Below are 13383 nucleotides of genomic sequence, written 5' to 3' on the forward strand. Positions count from 1 at the left end.
CCAGTTTTTCCAGCACCATTTGTTAAAGAGGCTGTCTTTCTTCCAGTGAGTATGTTTAGCCCCTTTGTCAAAGATAAGGTGGCTGAGTGTGTTCACTGATAACACAGTGTGTTCACTGATCTTTGTTCACTGAGTGTGTTCAAAGATAAGGTGGCTGAGTGTGTAGGGGCTTCAGCATCTTCTAATCTATTCCATTGATAATAGGAAGTATTTCTAACACACCATTACTCTAATGTCAAATCATAGAGAGAAGAATAAAATCAAAAAGCTGATAGGAGGGCAAATTTGAGCAGTAACTCAGAACTGACATGATAAATTAACTTGAAAACATTTCCCAGGGTTAGGGCAGTGGATGTTTTGGTATTTAACATTTCATCCATTTCCCCTAGTCTCAGAATTGCCATTGACAACTCATTATTTCAAATGTTCTTCTTGGCCTACTGAAGATCATTGCTTCTCAGGGGTTCTCCTCGGGTTTTTAGACCTTATATTTTAAAGAAAAGTCACTAGCACAAAGTGAAGCATCCTGATTCACATTAATCACTGAAAGCATTTTAACTACTACTGTGTTTCCACTTTAGCTTTGAAAATGTGGGGCAACAATATTTTTTTTTTCAGGAGACAAGTGCGGTGGCACATGCCTGTAATCCCAGTGCTGGGGAGGCTGAAAACAGGAGGATCATTATGAATCCAAGCAGCATAGGTGAGACCCTGTACCACATACATTAAAAAATTTTAAAAATTCAGGAAAATTACTAAGAAAAAATGTTATTATTCTAATTACTTAGAATTGAGAAAACTCTCCTGACTAGAAGTCTATCCTTGAGAGTTCTTAAGATTATCCTGAGACCACAGTCATTAAGAAAAATTTTAAAATTATCTCTGCATCTGCACTTCTCAGCATATAGCAAATTATTAGAAAGAACAATAAATTCTTGGAAAATAGAATCAATTTTCTGTTACTAGGGCATGGTAGGTACCTGGTACCATTTGTTCAATAAGTGAAAAATGGAAATATAGTTCATTTGACTCTCACTAATGTTTGCATTATATAATTTTAAAAGTAATATAGTCTGGTTTGTATGGCATAGGTATTTTAGCCTTTGGTTGTTTTTTCCAGATAAATATCATAGAAATTTTCCTATCCAGTTTTCTAGATGCTGAAGAACTATATACTAACTTTAATAAGAATTTTAGAAAAATAATCAGCTAGGGCTGGTGAGATGACTCAGTGGTCTAAAGCACCTACTTAAAACGAGCTAAGCAAAAGCACAGGGACCGCAGTTCAATCCCCAACACCACATGCCAGCCGGCCCTGCCCCCTGGTGGGCTGGACTGGCCACACACACACAAAATAAATAAATAAATAAATAAATAAATAAATAAATATTAAAAAAAGAAAGAAAGAAAAATAATCAGCTAAATTTATCTCAAAGAAAGTCAATTCTGAATTATTTAGAAGTGTTATGATTATAAAATACTCTTCCTGCATCAGTATTAACGTTTCCATATAGATTATGAATGTAGAATACTCACCAGCCATATTAATTTCTTGGTCATGACTGGTCAAATTAGCTGTTTGATTTTTTTGTTCATCTGATTTGAGTCCATGGGAAGATGTTGAAACTTTCCCTCTTTGCTTCCGTGGTTCATTTGGATTTTTGGGTAGGAAAAAGAATGGTATGGAAGAAATAATGCAAAGGAATCCAGACACAAGGAAGTTGAGCCACCAAGCACCAACCCAGCGAGCATCCTGGGGAATTATTCTGATGCTGCCTAGCATAAATAATTAGAAGACAGTCAAAAATCATTCTTAAAAAAAAAAGTTGGGCAAAAAAAAGTTGTTTGTATCCATAGTAGAACAAAGTATACTGTAGTGCCTATTGTAAAGTATTATTTAATTCTTTTCATACTTTGTTCCCATAGAAATTAGAACAGCCTAGCATCCAATGACATTTAACAATTGCTATGGTGCTGGAATCAGTCCTAATGCTGTTGTCATATCACGGACTTGTGTATGTAAATGCCATGGCTTTTCTGACAAACATCATTGAAGAACTGCCTACAGTGGATATTTAAACTTGAAAGCAATTTTAAAACCATTATAAGTATATGAATTCTCATTGTTATCTGAAAACATCTATTGATACCACCTTCTCAGGTCAAGAAACTGCAGCAATAAAATGTAAAGCAGTTTGTAGGAAATCCTCACGGCCACTCTAAGGGCTTCTCACCACGCCAGAAACCTTCATTTACAACTCTGTTGTTGGCACAAAGAATAAAACTGGTGAAAAATATGCACAATGAAAGCACGAGTTAAAAGGGAACTTAGAAAAGTTAGACACTAAATGTAAACTATCTCATTCCATAATCTTTATGTTTCAGTTTTCTTTAAATCCTACAGAAGAGTGATTCATTAATACTGTACATCAAGTGTAAAAGAGTTGTTTCAGTAAGTATAAAGTAGTCCAAGTATTATGACAGAATTCATGAGACAACAGCAGGATGGCAGATTAGGAAGCCATAAACTATCTATCCACCAACAAATAAAATGACTATATAACAATACACAGTCAATGGTCAATACATAGTTCTTGCTTCTGGGCTTATGATGAAGCTGAACTTCATGACAAAACAATGTAATGAAGTAAAGCTCAATACCTTATGGTGGATAGGAAGAAGAGAACCAGAGAAATGGAGTCTGTCAATCGGATGTAGTCCCCCAGGTCAAACCCGTAGGACCCAGTGTATTCAATAGGGCTCCGTCTCCTGTATTCCATCACTTCCCAATAATGCCATCAGATTATGAACCCATCAGTGGAATGCCTCACTAATGAAGTTAGAGCATGCATGATCTAATCATGTTCTAAAATTTCCACCATTGAACACATGAGCCTTTTTCAGGGACATGTCAGTTCCAAATGATTAGATTGCATAAACATTCAGTATCTTTTTTGGCTGAAATCTTGAAGGATGAAAAGGAGTGGAATGATGCACCAAAAGCACCAAAAGAAAAATTCTATCAACTAAGAATTCTATAACCCCTAAAACAGTCAACTGAAAATAAAGAGACAAAAACTTTCCCAAACAAAACCATAGGAATTTTAAATAATAATCAAAGTAAGGTATGAATTTTCATAAAGAGTTGGATTACATGGAACAAAGCGGTGTTAAAATTGTGATCCTGGATTTCAACTTGTCCTGTCTTATGTGTTTTCAGTCATCTAAGAAGTAAAGAAATGAGCATGTACTGAAAATATCAGTTTAAGTTATTGTTTAAGACCCAGATCATGGGCCCGGCATGTGAGTGAGATGAACTGGGGCCTGCCAGATCCTGAATAGACCCAGAGTACAGGTCCGGTGTGTGAATGAGACCACCTGAGGCCCACTGGATCCTCATTGGACCCAGAGTGCAGGCCCAGTGTGGAACCCTTCAGCTGCTCTCCCTGCAAAGAGGCTAGAGGCAAGACCCACCCAGCTGATTCAGGAGCAGAACATCTTGCCAGAGTGACACAAAGGATTCAACTCTAATGGCTGCAGCAGAAAGAAGTGGAACACAGCAGCCAGATCCAAGCAACACCCACCTGGAGGAATCTGAACTTTGCAGATCCGGACCTGGTGCTAAGGTAATAACTCTATCTAATCTCTACACCAAAGCTCAGAAGACAGTGGTATACAAAATGGCAAAGAGAAGGAACAAAATGCAATCTCAGGCCCCGAATCCACCCAGTACAATTGCAGAAGACACTAGCATTGAGGAAACTGGAAATCACACACCAGATATCTCTGAAATAATAGCGTTGACAGTAAAGAAACAACTGCAGAAAGGTATAAAAGAAATCAAATCAAAAATAATTTCTGAACTAAAAAATTTAGTGATAACTATAATCAAAGAAGTACTAAGTGCTTCTAAAGAATACAATGATAAAAAACATAGAGCAGAATATAAAAATGATGGAACCCCTGAATAAGCAATTTAGGAAAGAAATAGAATGTATGAAACAAGTTCAAAGTGATATACAGGAAATTAAAACCTCAATCACAAGCTGGCAAAATCGTTTGAGTGAAAGTGAAAATAGACTTTCTGACCTTAGAGACACCATTGCAGCTAGGGAAAAAGTAAGAAAAACTCTTAAAAACAACTAGGAAGCAGGAAAAAATAACTGAATACTTGCAAGACAATGCAAAGATGAACAATGTAAGACTAATAGGCATCAATGAAAAGAAAGGAGTCAATACAAATGATATAAAAAGAATATGGGCAGAAGTAATAGCAGAAAACTTCCCAAATATGGGGCAACAATCTGATATTCAGTAACCAAAGCATTTAGAACTCCAAATAACATCAATCCAATTAAAACCACACCCAGATATATACTAATCAAGATTCCAGAAATTCAGCATAGGAACAGTATACTAAAAGCCTCTAAAGAAAAGAAGCAGATCACATTTAAAGGGAAACCCATCAGAATAACAGCAGATTTCCCTTCACAAACCATCAAGTCAAGAAGAGAATGGAGCAAAGTACTTCAAATCTTGCAAGAAAACAAATTCCAACCCAGACTGATATATCCTGCAAAACTCTCTTTCAAGTATGATGGAGAAGTGAAATACTTCCATGGCAAAGAACAACTAAAGAATTTCATGATGACAAAGCCAAGCCTACACAGACTACTAAATGATGTTCTAGAGAGGGAGCAAATTGATCACAGCCCCATGAATGAGAATGAAAAGAACCCACCAAATAGGGCAAACAATTAAACACAGGAGAATAAGAGGTTTACAATAGTAGTCTTTTAGTTATTCTTTTGTGTTCAGCAGGAAAATATTTCCATCAGCACACTCTACAAATGAACTTCTCTTCCACCCTATGGGTCATGATTCCACATGAGTCTACAGGGTGGATTTCAAAGAAATAGCTGTAGCTCAGACCCACAAGTGATGCCTAGCCACCAGTAACTGTCATGGTCAGTATGCATGTCCACAACACACTAGAACTTTGTGCGATATCCTATCCTCAAACTGTTAGAAGTGCTGGTCATTTATTTGCCATTCCAGTATTTATCTTATGTTTTACTCTTAGTACTTCTTTGCTATCATGAAAACCTTTTCTTAGTTCAATTGTTTTGAAACATTTAATTTTTAAATAATTAGTATTTAATTTTCTGAATATTGCTTAATCTTAATTTTTGTTCTAAGATTTATATCTTTGACCTACAATTTATGTAAAAGACATCATATGATATCTTCTCCTAGTATTAGAAACTTTAAAAAGTATATTTCCATTTTCTCTTGACTTTATATTACTTCTTCCCTGTTTTTTATACACACATACACATATAAATATATGAAAAAATACTTGTATAACCCAACATAAGATTGGTACTGTTTCATAGAAATCTACAATGACCTTTAAATAAGGGTTCATCTAATATATTTTTTTATATGTCCTGCATAACTATCATAGTGAGATCTCTTTATTGTTCATCCAGGAGCATACTGCAACTTCTCTTGCCTTTTGAATTATGCTCTTTGTTTTTTCCTATATGCTACTTCTGGAAGTATTAAAATATTTCAAATTTATATAACTAGAAAATCTTACTTTTAGTTTTCAAGGGTATGTTTGCTAAGTATGAAATTCAAGGAGGACAGATCTTTTCTTTCGGTCCTTTAATTAGTCTCATTTCTTACACACTTGGTCCTTTTTTTTTCTTTCTAATGTGGAATAAGGTGTTATTTAATTTTGTTCTTCCACAGCTAATATTTTTATGTATATGTTTTAATGATTTTCTTCTTTATAATAAGTTTTTGGACAATTTCATTTTTGTGTATCTTGGTATGATTTTATTTTATTTTCTTGTGCAAAAGGTTCATTTTTCTTGGGAATGAGGTATTATAAGTTGAACTAAATTCAGAAATTTTAAATCTTTAAATATTTATTGCCTACTTCTTTCTACTTTGAGAATTGTAATTATATGAATATAAGTTTCTTGGTTTAGACACAGTTAACTATTATGACTGATCTGTAAATTCTTTCTTCATTTTTATTTTGGACAATTTTTATTGTTATATTCATTTATGTTTGAAAATAATTTATTTTCAATTTGCAACCTATTAAAAAATTAAAATAAAAAATAAAAAACCTTTAAAAAGTTGTTTAAAAAAAAATCCATTACCAGTAAATTAGGTACAAACTGACTGCATTTCATGAGTGCAGAAGTTAGATTTTATTCTAGTTGAGAGGCAAATAGGAGGTGATGGAAGGGAAATCTTTAATTTTTAAATTATTTTTTCAAGGTTCTTGTGTCTTAAGAGAAAGAGAAAAATAGAAAATCATTCAGGAAGCTGTTTGTGGGAATAAAAAGTCATATTATCATTTTATTTGTATCTAAAATGTTTATAAAGGTCATTCATATTTATTTTAATGTTTTTATATTTGCTAAAATGATTGATTGATTGATTGATTGATATTAGACAGAAAAGAAGGAAGGAAAGAAGGAAGGAAGGAAGGAAGGAAGGAAGGAAGGAAGGAAGGAAGGAAGGACGAAGAACGAAGGAAGGAACGAAAGAAGGAAGGAAAAGTGTGTTTCTTGAGGATCACTTTTAATTTTTTGCTTTAAATCCAATTTGCACTCTCTTTAAAAAAAGAAAAAAGGGCTGGCCTGAGAGTTCAGCAGACTAAAGTGCCTGTTTAGGCAGAGAGCAGGGGCCAGGGTTCGATCGCTGGTATGCTATGCTGGCTCGGGCCCCAGGGTGCACTGGGATGACTGAGCCTGGGCATGGTGGCACGCACCTGTAACGCCAGCACTTGGGAGGCTGAAAACAGGAGGATCCCTATGAGTCCGACCTACATAGTGAGACCCTGTAGCCCCTGTTGCTGTTCCAAATGCAAATCAATCAATCAATCAATCAATCAATAAAAATTTAAAAAATAAAAATGGAAAGTTGAAGATACAGGATGGATCAGGCAGTGTTTTGGGAAATAAATCTTAGGAGAGGCAGGAATAGGGAGTCCGAAACCCACTTGGATGTGTGAACATCAGCTGATGGTGGATAAGTTTTACATTGGGTTGGAAAAAAAAATTATGAAAACAGATGTGGTGCAGGTGTTTTTAGTGGAAGAAGTTCAATTTGAGGAAGATTACACGTCATGACCACTATTCCTTGGATCCTTGAAGGAAAGTACTCTGAGATGGAAGAATGTCATGATGTCACTTATGTGAACATTCCCTCACTGATTTGCTCCACAGCATGTTCTTAAGGTTCCCACATGTGAACGCTCTGTCAGGACCAGAATAAGGGACCTAACGGTGTGCGCCAAAGTGCACAGTGCAGCCCTCACACCACTCCAGCTATCAGCCAGCCCTGCAACCTCACATCAGCTGCAGCAAAGCAAACCCTAAGAACTTTAATACCCAATCTACTAGCAATCAAATTTGGGGATTTTCTTGATTAGATGGTCATATCTAAGGGGAAAAAAAATATATATATATATTATAATTTATATATATATATATATATAAAATCAAGTAACCTAAAACAAGATTGTTAAAATTTCTTGTTACATACTTAGTTGTAACCATGGCATGGTATGGAAGGAGGTGAATTTCATTTCCATTGAGATGATAAACGTACTTTCCCCAACTTGTAAATTTGAAAAAATAGGAAGTAAAGGAATATTGAATGGTAATTTAATTACTATTGAATTATGTTATGTACATAAGAGATTTTATCATGCTCTCTTACCCTGCTTGTACTTACTCAGATCTACAAAGCCAATGTCCACATACATTTTAGAAAACAGAGTTCCCATGGCAAAGGCTAGGAATGGACCAATAACTGATACTGCATTCACGGTACCTGAAATATTATAAGACAAATTTATCATATTTTAAATATTATTATTCTTATCCAATATGTTTTTAGAAGTAGTGTCATACATTTCTCCAAATTACTTTTTCCACTTAAAAGGAATAATAATAGTGATAATAGTAGCACTGCTACTTCAAGAGTTGGCCAGGAAAAGTTCTGATTGAACCTAACATTTCTTTGCATTACCTATATAAAGAGAAGATTGTCCTACATCAGAAAAGTCATCGATGTAAGAAATTCCCAGTGGTGTTACAGGGGCTTCCCCTATTCCACGAAGTATGTTGCCTATTAGGACATAGATCCACATGTGTGACTCAGATTCCTTCTCACAACCTATGTAGACAAGAGAATGTTTTATTTTAAGCAATAATTTAAAAGTAAATTCCTACCATAACTTAACTACTTTAGAGTCCTAATTACTTCAATTTTTTTTTTCTAATTTTAAGTTATTCTTATTCACTTAGTAGAGTTTGTAACACAGAAAAGCACAAAGAAAAAAGAAAACAAGTAAAACTTATCTTGAGATTCCACTGCACAGCAAAAGCCTTGGCTAACGGACCTTGTACATGTTGCTGCACAGAAAACGTATATAATACTCATTATATATATACATGTGTTATAGATTTAAATATCCAGTGAATAATAAAATTTGCTTTTACAGTTAACATTGTACTCTAACAAGCTCACCATGCTGTTCCCCTTATATTGCTTTTATACAAGAATTTTAATAGTTCATAGTACTGTGTTGAATAACAATTTCAACCAATCATACTTTCAAATAGAAAAATGTTCTTAATTTTAAATTCTGTCCAGCGGTGTTGACTTGGTAAGAAGTGAAAATAAATTTTAATGTACAATGCTGATTATTTCCATGAGATTAATCAGTGATATCAGAATAACTATCATTAAGAGTAGAATATGTAAATAAGAAGGAATATTTTTGTTCTTTAATATATATTGACAACCTCTAAAAAGTCACAAATTTATATTCTCCCAATAATACTAAAAATATGAAATATTCTTTCTTCCCTTTAATCTTTTTTCCTTTGCTACCTTTAATCCTATCTAATAGATAGAAACTCCTTAATAATGTTATGCCTAAATATCTTATCATCTGTGCTATAATAAATCAAAAATATTTAATGATATATTAAATGATATAGTAGTTTACAACTTCTCAAAAGGCCCATTTCTTTTTTCTTTTTTATTTATTTTTATTTTTTTATTTTATTTTATTTATTTATTTATTTTTTTGCGGAACCAGGGATTGAACTCAGGCCCTTGTGCTTGCCAGGAAAGCACTTATTCTACTGAGCCATCTCCCCGGCCCCGAAAGGCCCATTTCTATACATAGTTAGACAAGTTCCTCCCCCTTTATTTCAAATGTACATGTTTTTCTCCAAGTTCCTACTTAAATCCCATGTTTCTATCTACTTTTTATAGTTCTTTTTATGGTTTATATTAGGACGATGATGCTGTATGTCTGTAAATGTCAAACATGTCCCTGTTTATCTTCAATCAATATTTCCTAATAAACTTCACAACCAGTTCATAAATACACTTTGTTTTACATTTTATGATACTTTTACAACTACTGTTTTTTGTTTGCTTGTTTGTTTGTTTGTTTGTTTGTTTGTTTGTTTTGGCAGAACCGGGGATTGAGCTCAGGCCCTTGCGCTTGCCAGGGAAGCACTTATTCCACTGAGCCATCTCCCCGGCCCCAACTACTGTTAATTATTACCTTTTCCCACTCTTTCAGATGATGTTTCCATGCGTGTTGAAGTTTCCTCCAATAAGCAAGTAGATAACGAGTTGTCAGACGCATTATCGTGTGCTTCTGCAGAATACCTGTAACTGAACATATCACTGGACTTTTTCCTTGACTGAAACCTACGCTTATGGGTCTAGAAAACCTGAGGAATATTTTCCTTGACTTCTACTTCTTTTTTTCTCCACATTATCCAACTCCAGTATAACTACTATCCAACTTGTGCTTTAGAAAGATAATGGAAAGGGATCCTCTAAGAAAGCTCCACAGGCAGAGTCATTTATTGCTTTGCTGTCAACATAGGACTGATTATATTCTGGTCAAGATACAAAACAGCTGGTCAGTGTAGTGGCAGAAGTACTTGCCTGGCAAGCTCAAGGTTTGGGGTTCAATTCCCAGTATCTCCCCTGCCCCCCAAAATAGCTAGTCAGCTCTTCTTCCTTGGAATTATTTGCAAAGAAGACCACAGTCTAGCGTTCATAATAATTTATAACTTTTAAAAAACTTTAGAGTGATGTTCTTCAATCTATAATATATCCTTATTCATTTACATTTTTACTTACAACCTCATCTGCCATCATGGATGGACACATACACTATGAATATTCAACTCTTCAGAACTTAGGGAAAAGCTCAATATATTTCTACCTGATGAGGGAAAATTTAAGAAGATTAACAGAAACGAGTTAGACTAGGGGCAGATGCTGATACCTAAAAATGTTGAAGTTCCTTGTATCTCCAATGGCAGCCAAACTGTATGCCAGGCACTGTGCACCACTTTAAAACTTGAGATAAACACATAATTTTTGGAATTAGGGAATTTTACATCATGTAAGATCAATGTACATGATAAAATAGACGAGTTTAATACTCAAGGCCCTGAGTTGTCATTAAGCAAAAAGGATGATCAGCTTTGCTCCAAGGTAGGCAGTAAGGTAGACTCAAATTCCCTGTGAGCATGACCCATGAGATGAATGTCAGGGATGGCCAGAAGTTTCATGGGCCAAGAAAGGAGGGAAGGCATTCCAGGCTACAAAAACAGTACATGCGAAACTTTGATATGACTTTGCATCTGAAGCCTGCAAGTCTGTAAATATACAGAGCAGTGAAGATGAAACTAGGCCTAACAATCAGCAGTGGTAACATCACAATGCGAAAAACACTTACGAAAGTCAACTATAGAGGGGCCAACGAGATAGCTCAGCAGACTAAGTGCCTGCTTTGGCAAGCACAGAGACCAGGGTTCAATCTCCGGTCCTGCATGCCACATTGGCCCTGCCTCCAGGTGTGCTGAGTCAGCAAATGACTCTGTGCACAGTGGTGCACACTTGGAATCCCAGTGCTGGGGAGGCTGAAACAGGAGGATCACGATGTCCAAGCAGCACAGAGAAATCGTGCGCCAAATAAATAAATGAAAAAATATATAGAAAAATGTTGTCCCTCCCCATATCCACCTAAGCAAGTTCCCCCTTTCTCCACCTTAGCCCCGCATGGTTTTACACTATAAAAGTCCCTAGAAGAGACAGCTTCCCAGGGAACTACCCGCTCGGGGGCCCCCCTCCTGTCCCTCTCTTAGATAGGAGCTTTCTTTCTCTCAATAAATATATTCTGCTCATAAAAAAAAAAATTGAAGTTAATATTGTGAGCAAAATGTCTATCGTTGGGGTCTAGGAGAGAGCTTGGTGGTCTAAGTGCCTGTCTAACAAGCTCAAGGACCCAACTTCGATCCCCAGTACCACATGCTGTGCTGGCCCCACGCTGATCCAGCCACTGAAACTGTTGCACCCCTGTAATCCCAGCACTGGGGAGGCTGAGACAGAAAGATGCATGGTGAAACCCTGTACCAAATAACTAAATAAAAATTTTTTAATAAATTATTTTTTAAAATGTGTGATTGTTTAATTCAGCAGTAAGTGATTGTCTGGAGCCCACTATTCCTTAATGTTCATTGCTCTCTACCTCAACAGTAATTAAAATTTATTTCTAGATGGAAATATAGCAGACTCAAATGTCTTTTCTATCTACGTGAAAATTGAACTATTGCATGGGTATTGTGAAGTCGGTAGAGGCATTACACATCTGAAAGGTCTCCTAGGCTTCATCTTGTTTGCATTCCTTTCTTTTTCCTCCTCACCTTCCTCCTCATCCTCCTCTTCTTCTTCTTCTTCTTCCCTTCCTAGCTCCTTTGCCTGGGCCAACACCAATCCAAAGGCTGTGAGGCATGATGAAGAGAATAACCATTGGGCCAACCTGGGAATGCTTTCCTCATTGACTGTGAGGTGAAAACTCAGCTTCAATTTTGCATAAGCAGCTTCTACTTTAAGTTCCTTCTCTTGAGAATCTCATTCTAACCCCAGCTACACAGTGACCTTAGGAAAAATGACCTTGCTGGAATGGATGCGGAAAAACCCATGCTTCAGGAAGTGGAGTAGTAAAGTCTTATTAAGTATAATCAGAGTCTTATGTGCAAATATATGAGCTATATTTCTTATACTAAAACTCATAGAATTTATTTCTTATGAAACTGTACCTCTAAATCTATTAAAACCATGTCAAGTAAGACACTTGGTGAATTATTATATATAAAATACACCCAATTCTATTCTTTTTTGTTTTCTGAGATGGTCTCACTTTATGGTGTAGGCTGGCCTTGAACTCATGGTGACCCTTCTGCATCCCTCGTGCTGGGATTATAGGCATGTGCCACCATGCCTGGTTTCTAATATATATATTTGTGTACACATCTTTATATGCTGAACTGTCAATTTAAAAGACACAGAAATGAAACTGTACTACCAATTCACATGATGCTAAGGGCTAAGAGCACAGAGCTTCTTAGTACTTACTATCCCATGAAGAAATGAGGCAAAGCTATCGTAATACTTCCGACTCCCATAATGACACAGCCTATTCCAATTAGCTTCGGTCTGTGTAGTTTGGATCCAAAGTAACTTACAAACACAATCACAAACAAGTTTCCTAGAAAGAGAACAAAATGATATTGACATGAGCCATCCCAGCAAATAATGACTGAGCCCAACTTTGTAATTAATAAAACTAAAATCGCAAATAGAGCACCAATACTGCATCTTTCCTCAAACACTAGGAGCTAGCTTAATTTTGAGGTGAAACTCGCCAGAAGATTAACCAGTCATAGAAAAGGTATACAGTACTACCAATAAGTAGAATACATTTTTATGAAATAGTATGGACATCATCCATGTTATAAATTTGGATTTTTAAAAATTTAGCATAGGTTTTGAATGCTATGCAAATCACTTGATACATTTGGCAATATTAATGAAGCAGAATTTTAGCACAGAATTGGAATTGTCTAGATAGCATTGAAAGGGACAAAAAGGGAGGAAAATCTTCCTGACCTGAGGGTAATACATCCACTCATGCATGTAGTCATGCATTGTAAGCTTTCTAAAAATTCCTATTATGTCCTTGCCAGAAACACAAAAAAAAATGAATGAATTGTTGTTCTTGTCTCTAAGGAAGTTTACATACTTGTGATAAAAATGGATAGTTAGACAGAGGTATCATTAGCCAAAAAAGAGAGAAATCAGAAAATTTTGTGGATTCAGGAAGGGTTTCAGAAGGCTACCTGACATTTATTAGTAAAGTATTTTGTTTAAAAAGACAAGGTAGAGCATTCTGAGAGGAGGGAATCATCCAAAAATTCTTTTCTAGGAGGAGCCTCATGTACAACAATGAACCAATAGAACCCAAATAATTGC

At 35.7% G+C, this 13383-nt stretch overlaps 1 protein-coding gene across 4 annotated transcripts in view; it reads right to left on the reverse strand.

Annotated features, from left to right (window-relative positions):
* LOC101572553 (solute carrier organic anion transporter family member 1B3) overlaps nt 1-13383 on the reverse strand; it is a 116961-nt gene that overhangs the window by 48589 nt on the left and 54989 nt on the right. For all 4 annotated transcript variants that reach the window (XM_023719066.1, XM_023719065.1, XM_023719064.1 and 1 more), the window contains 5 exons: nt 12487-12619; nt 9614-9726; nt 8059-8205; nt 7762-7860; nt 1537-1776 (listed from right to left, as the gene is read on the reverse strand). In XM_023719066.1, coding sequence (XP_023574834.1) covers nt 1537-1776; nt 7762-7860; nt 8059-8205; nt 9614-9726; nt 12487-12619 — 732 coding nt within the window. The remainder of the gene's footprint in view (nt 1-1536; nt 1777-7761; nt 7861-8058; nt 8206-9613; nt 9727-12486; nt 12620-13383) is intronic.

The sequence above is a fragment of the Octodon degus genome, unplaced genomic scaffold, assembly GCF_000260255.1.
Source record: "Octodon degus isolate 3935 unplaced genomic scaffold, OctDeg1.0 scaffold00064, whole genome shotgun sequence".
Lineage (NCBI taxonomy): Eukaryota > Metazoa > Chordata > Mammalia > Rodentia > Octodontidae > Octodon > Octodon degus.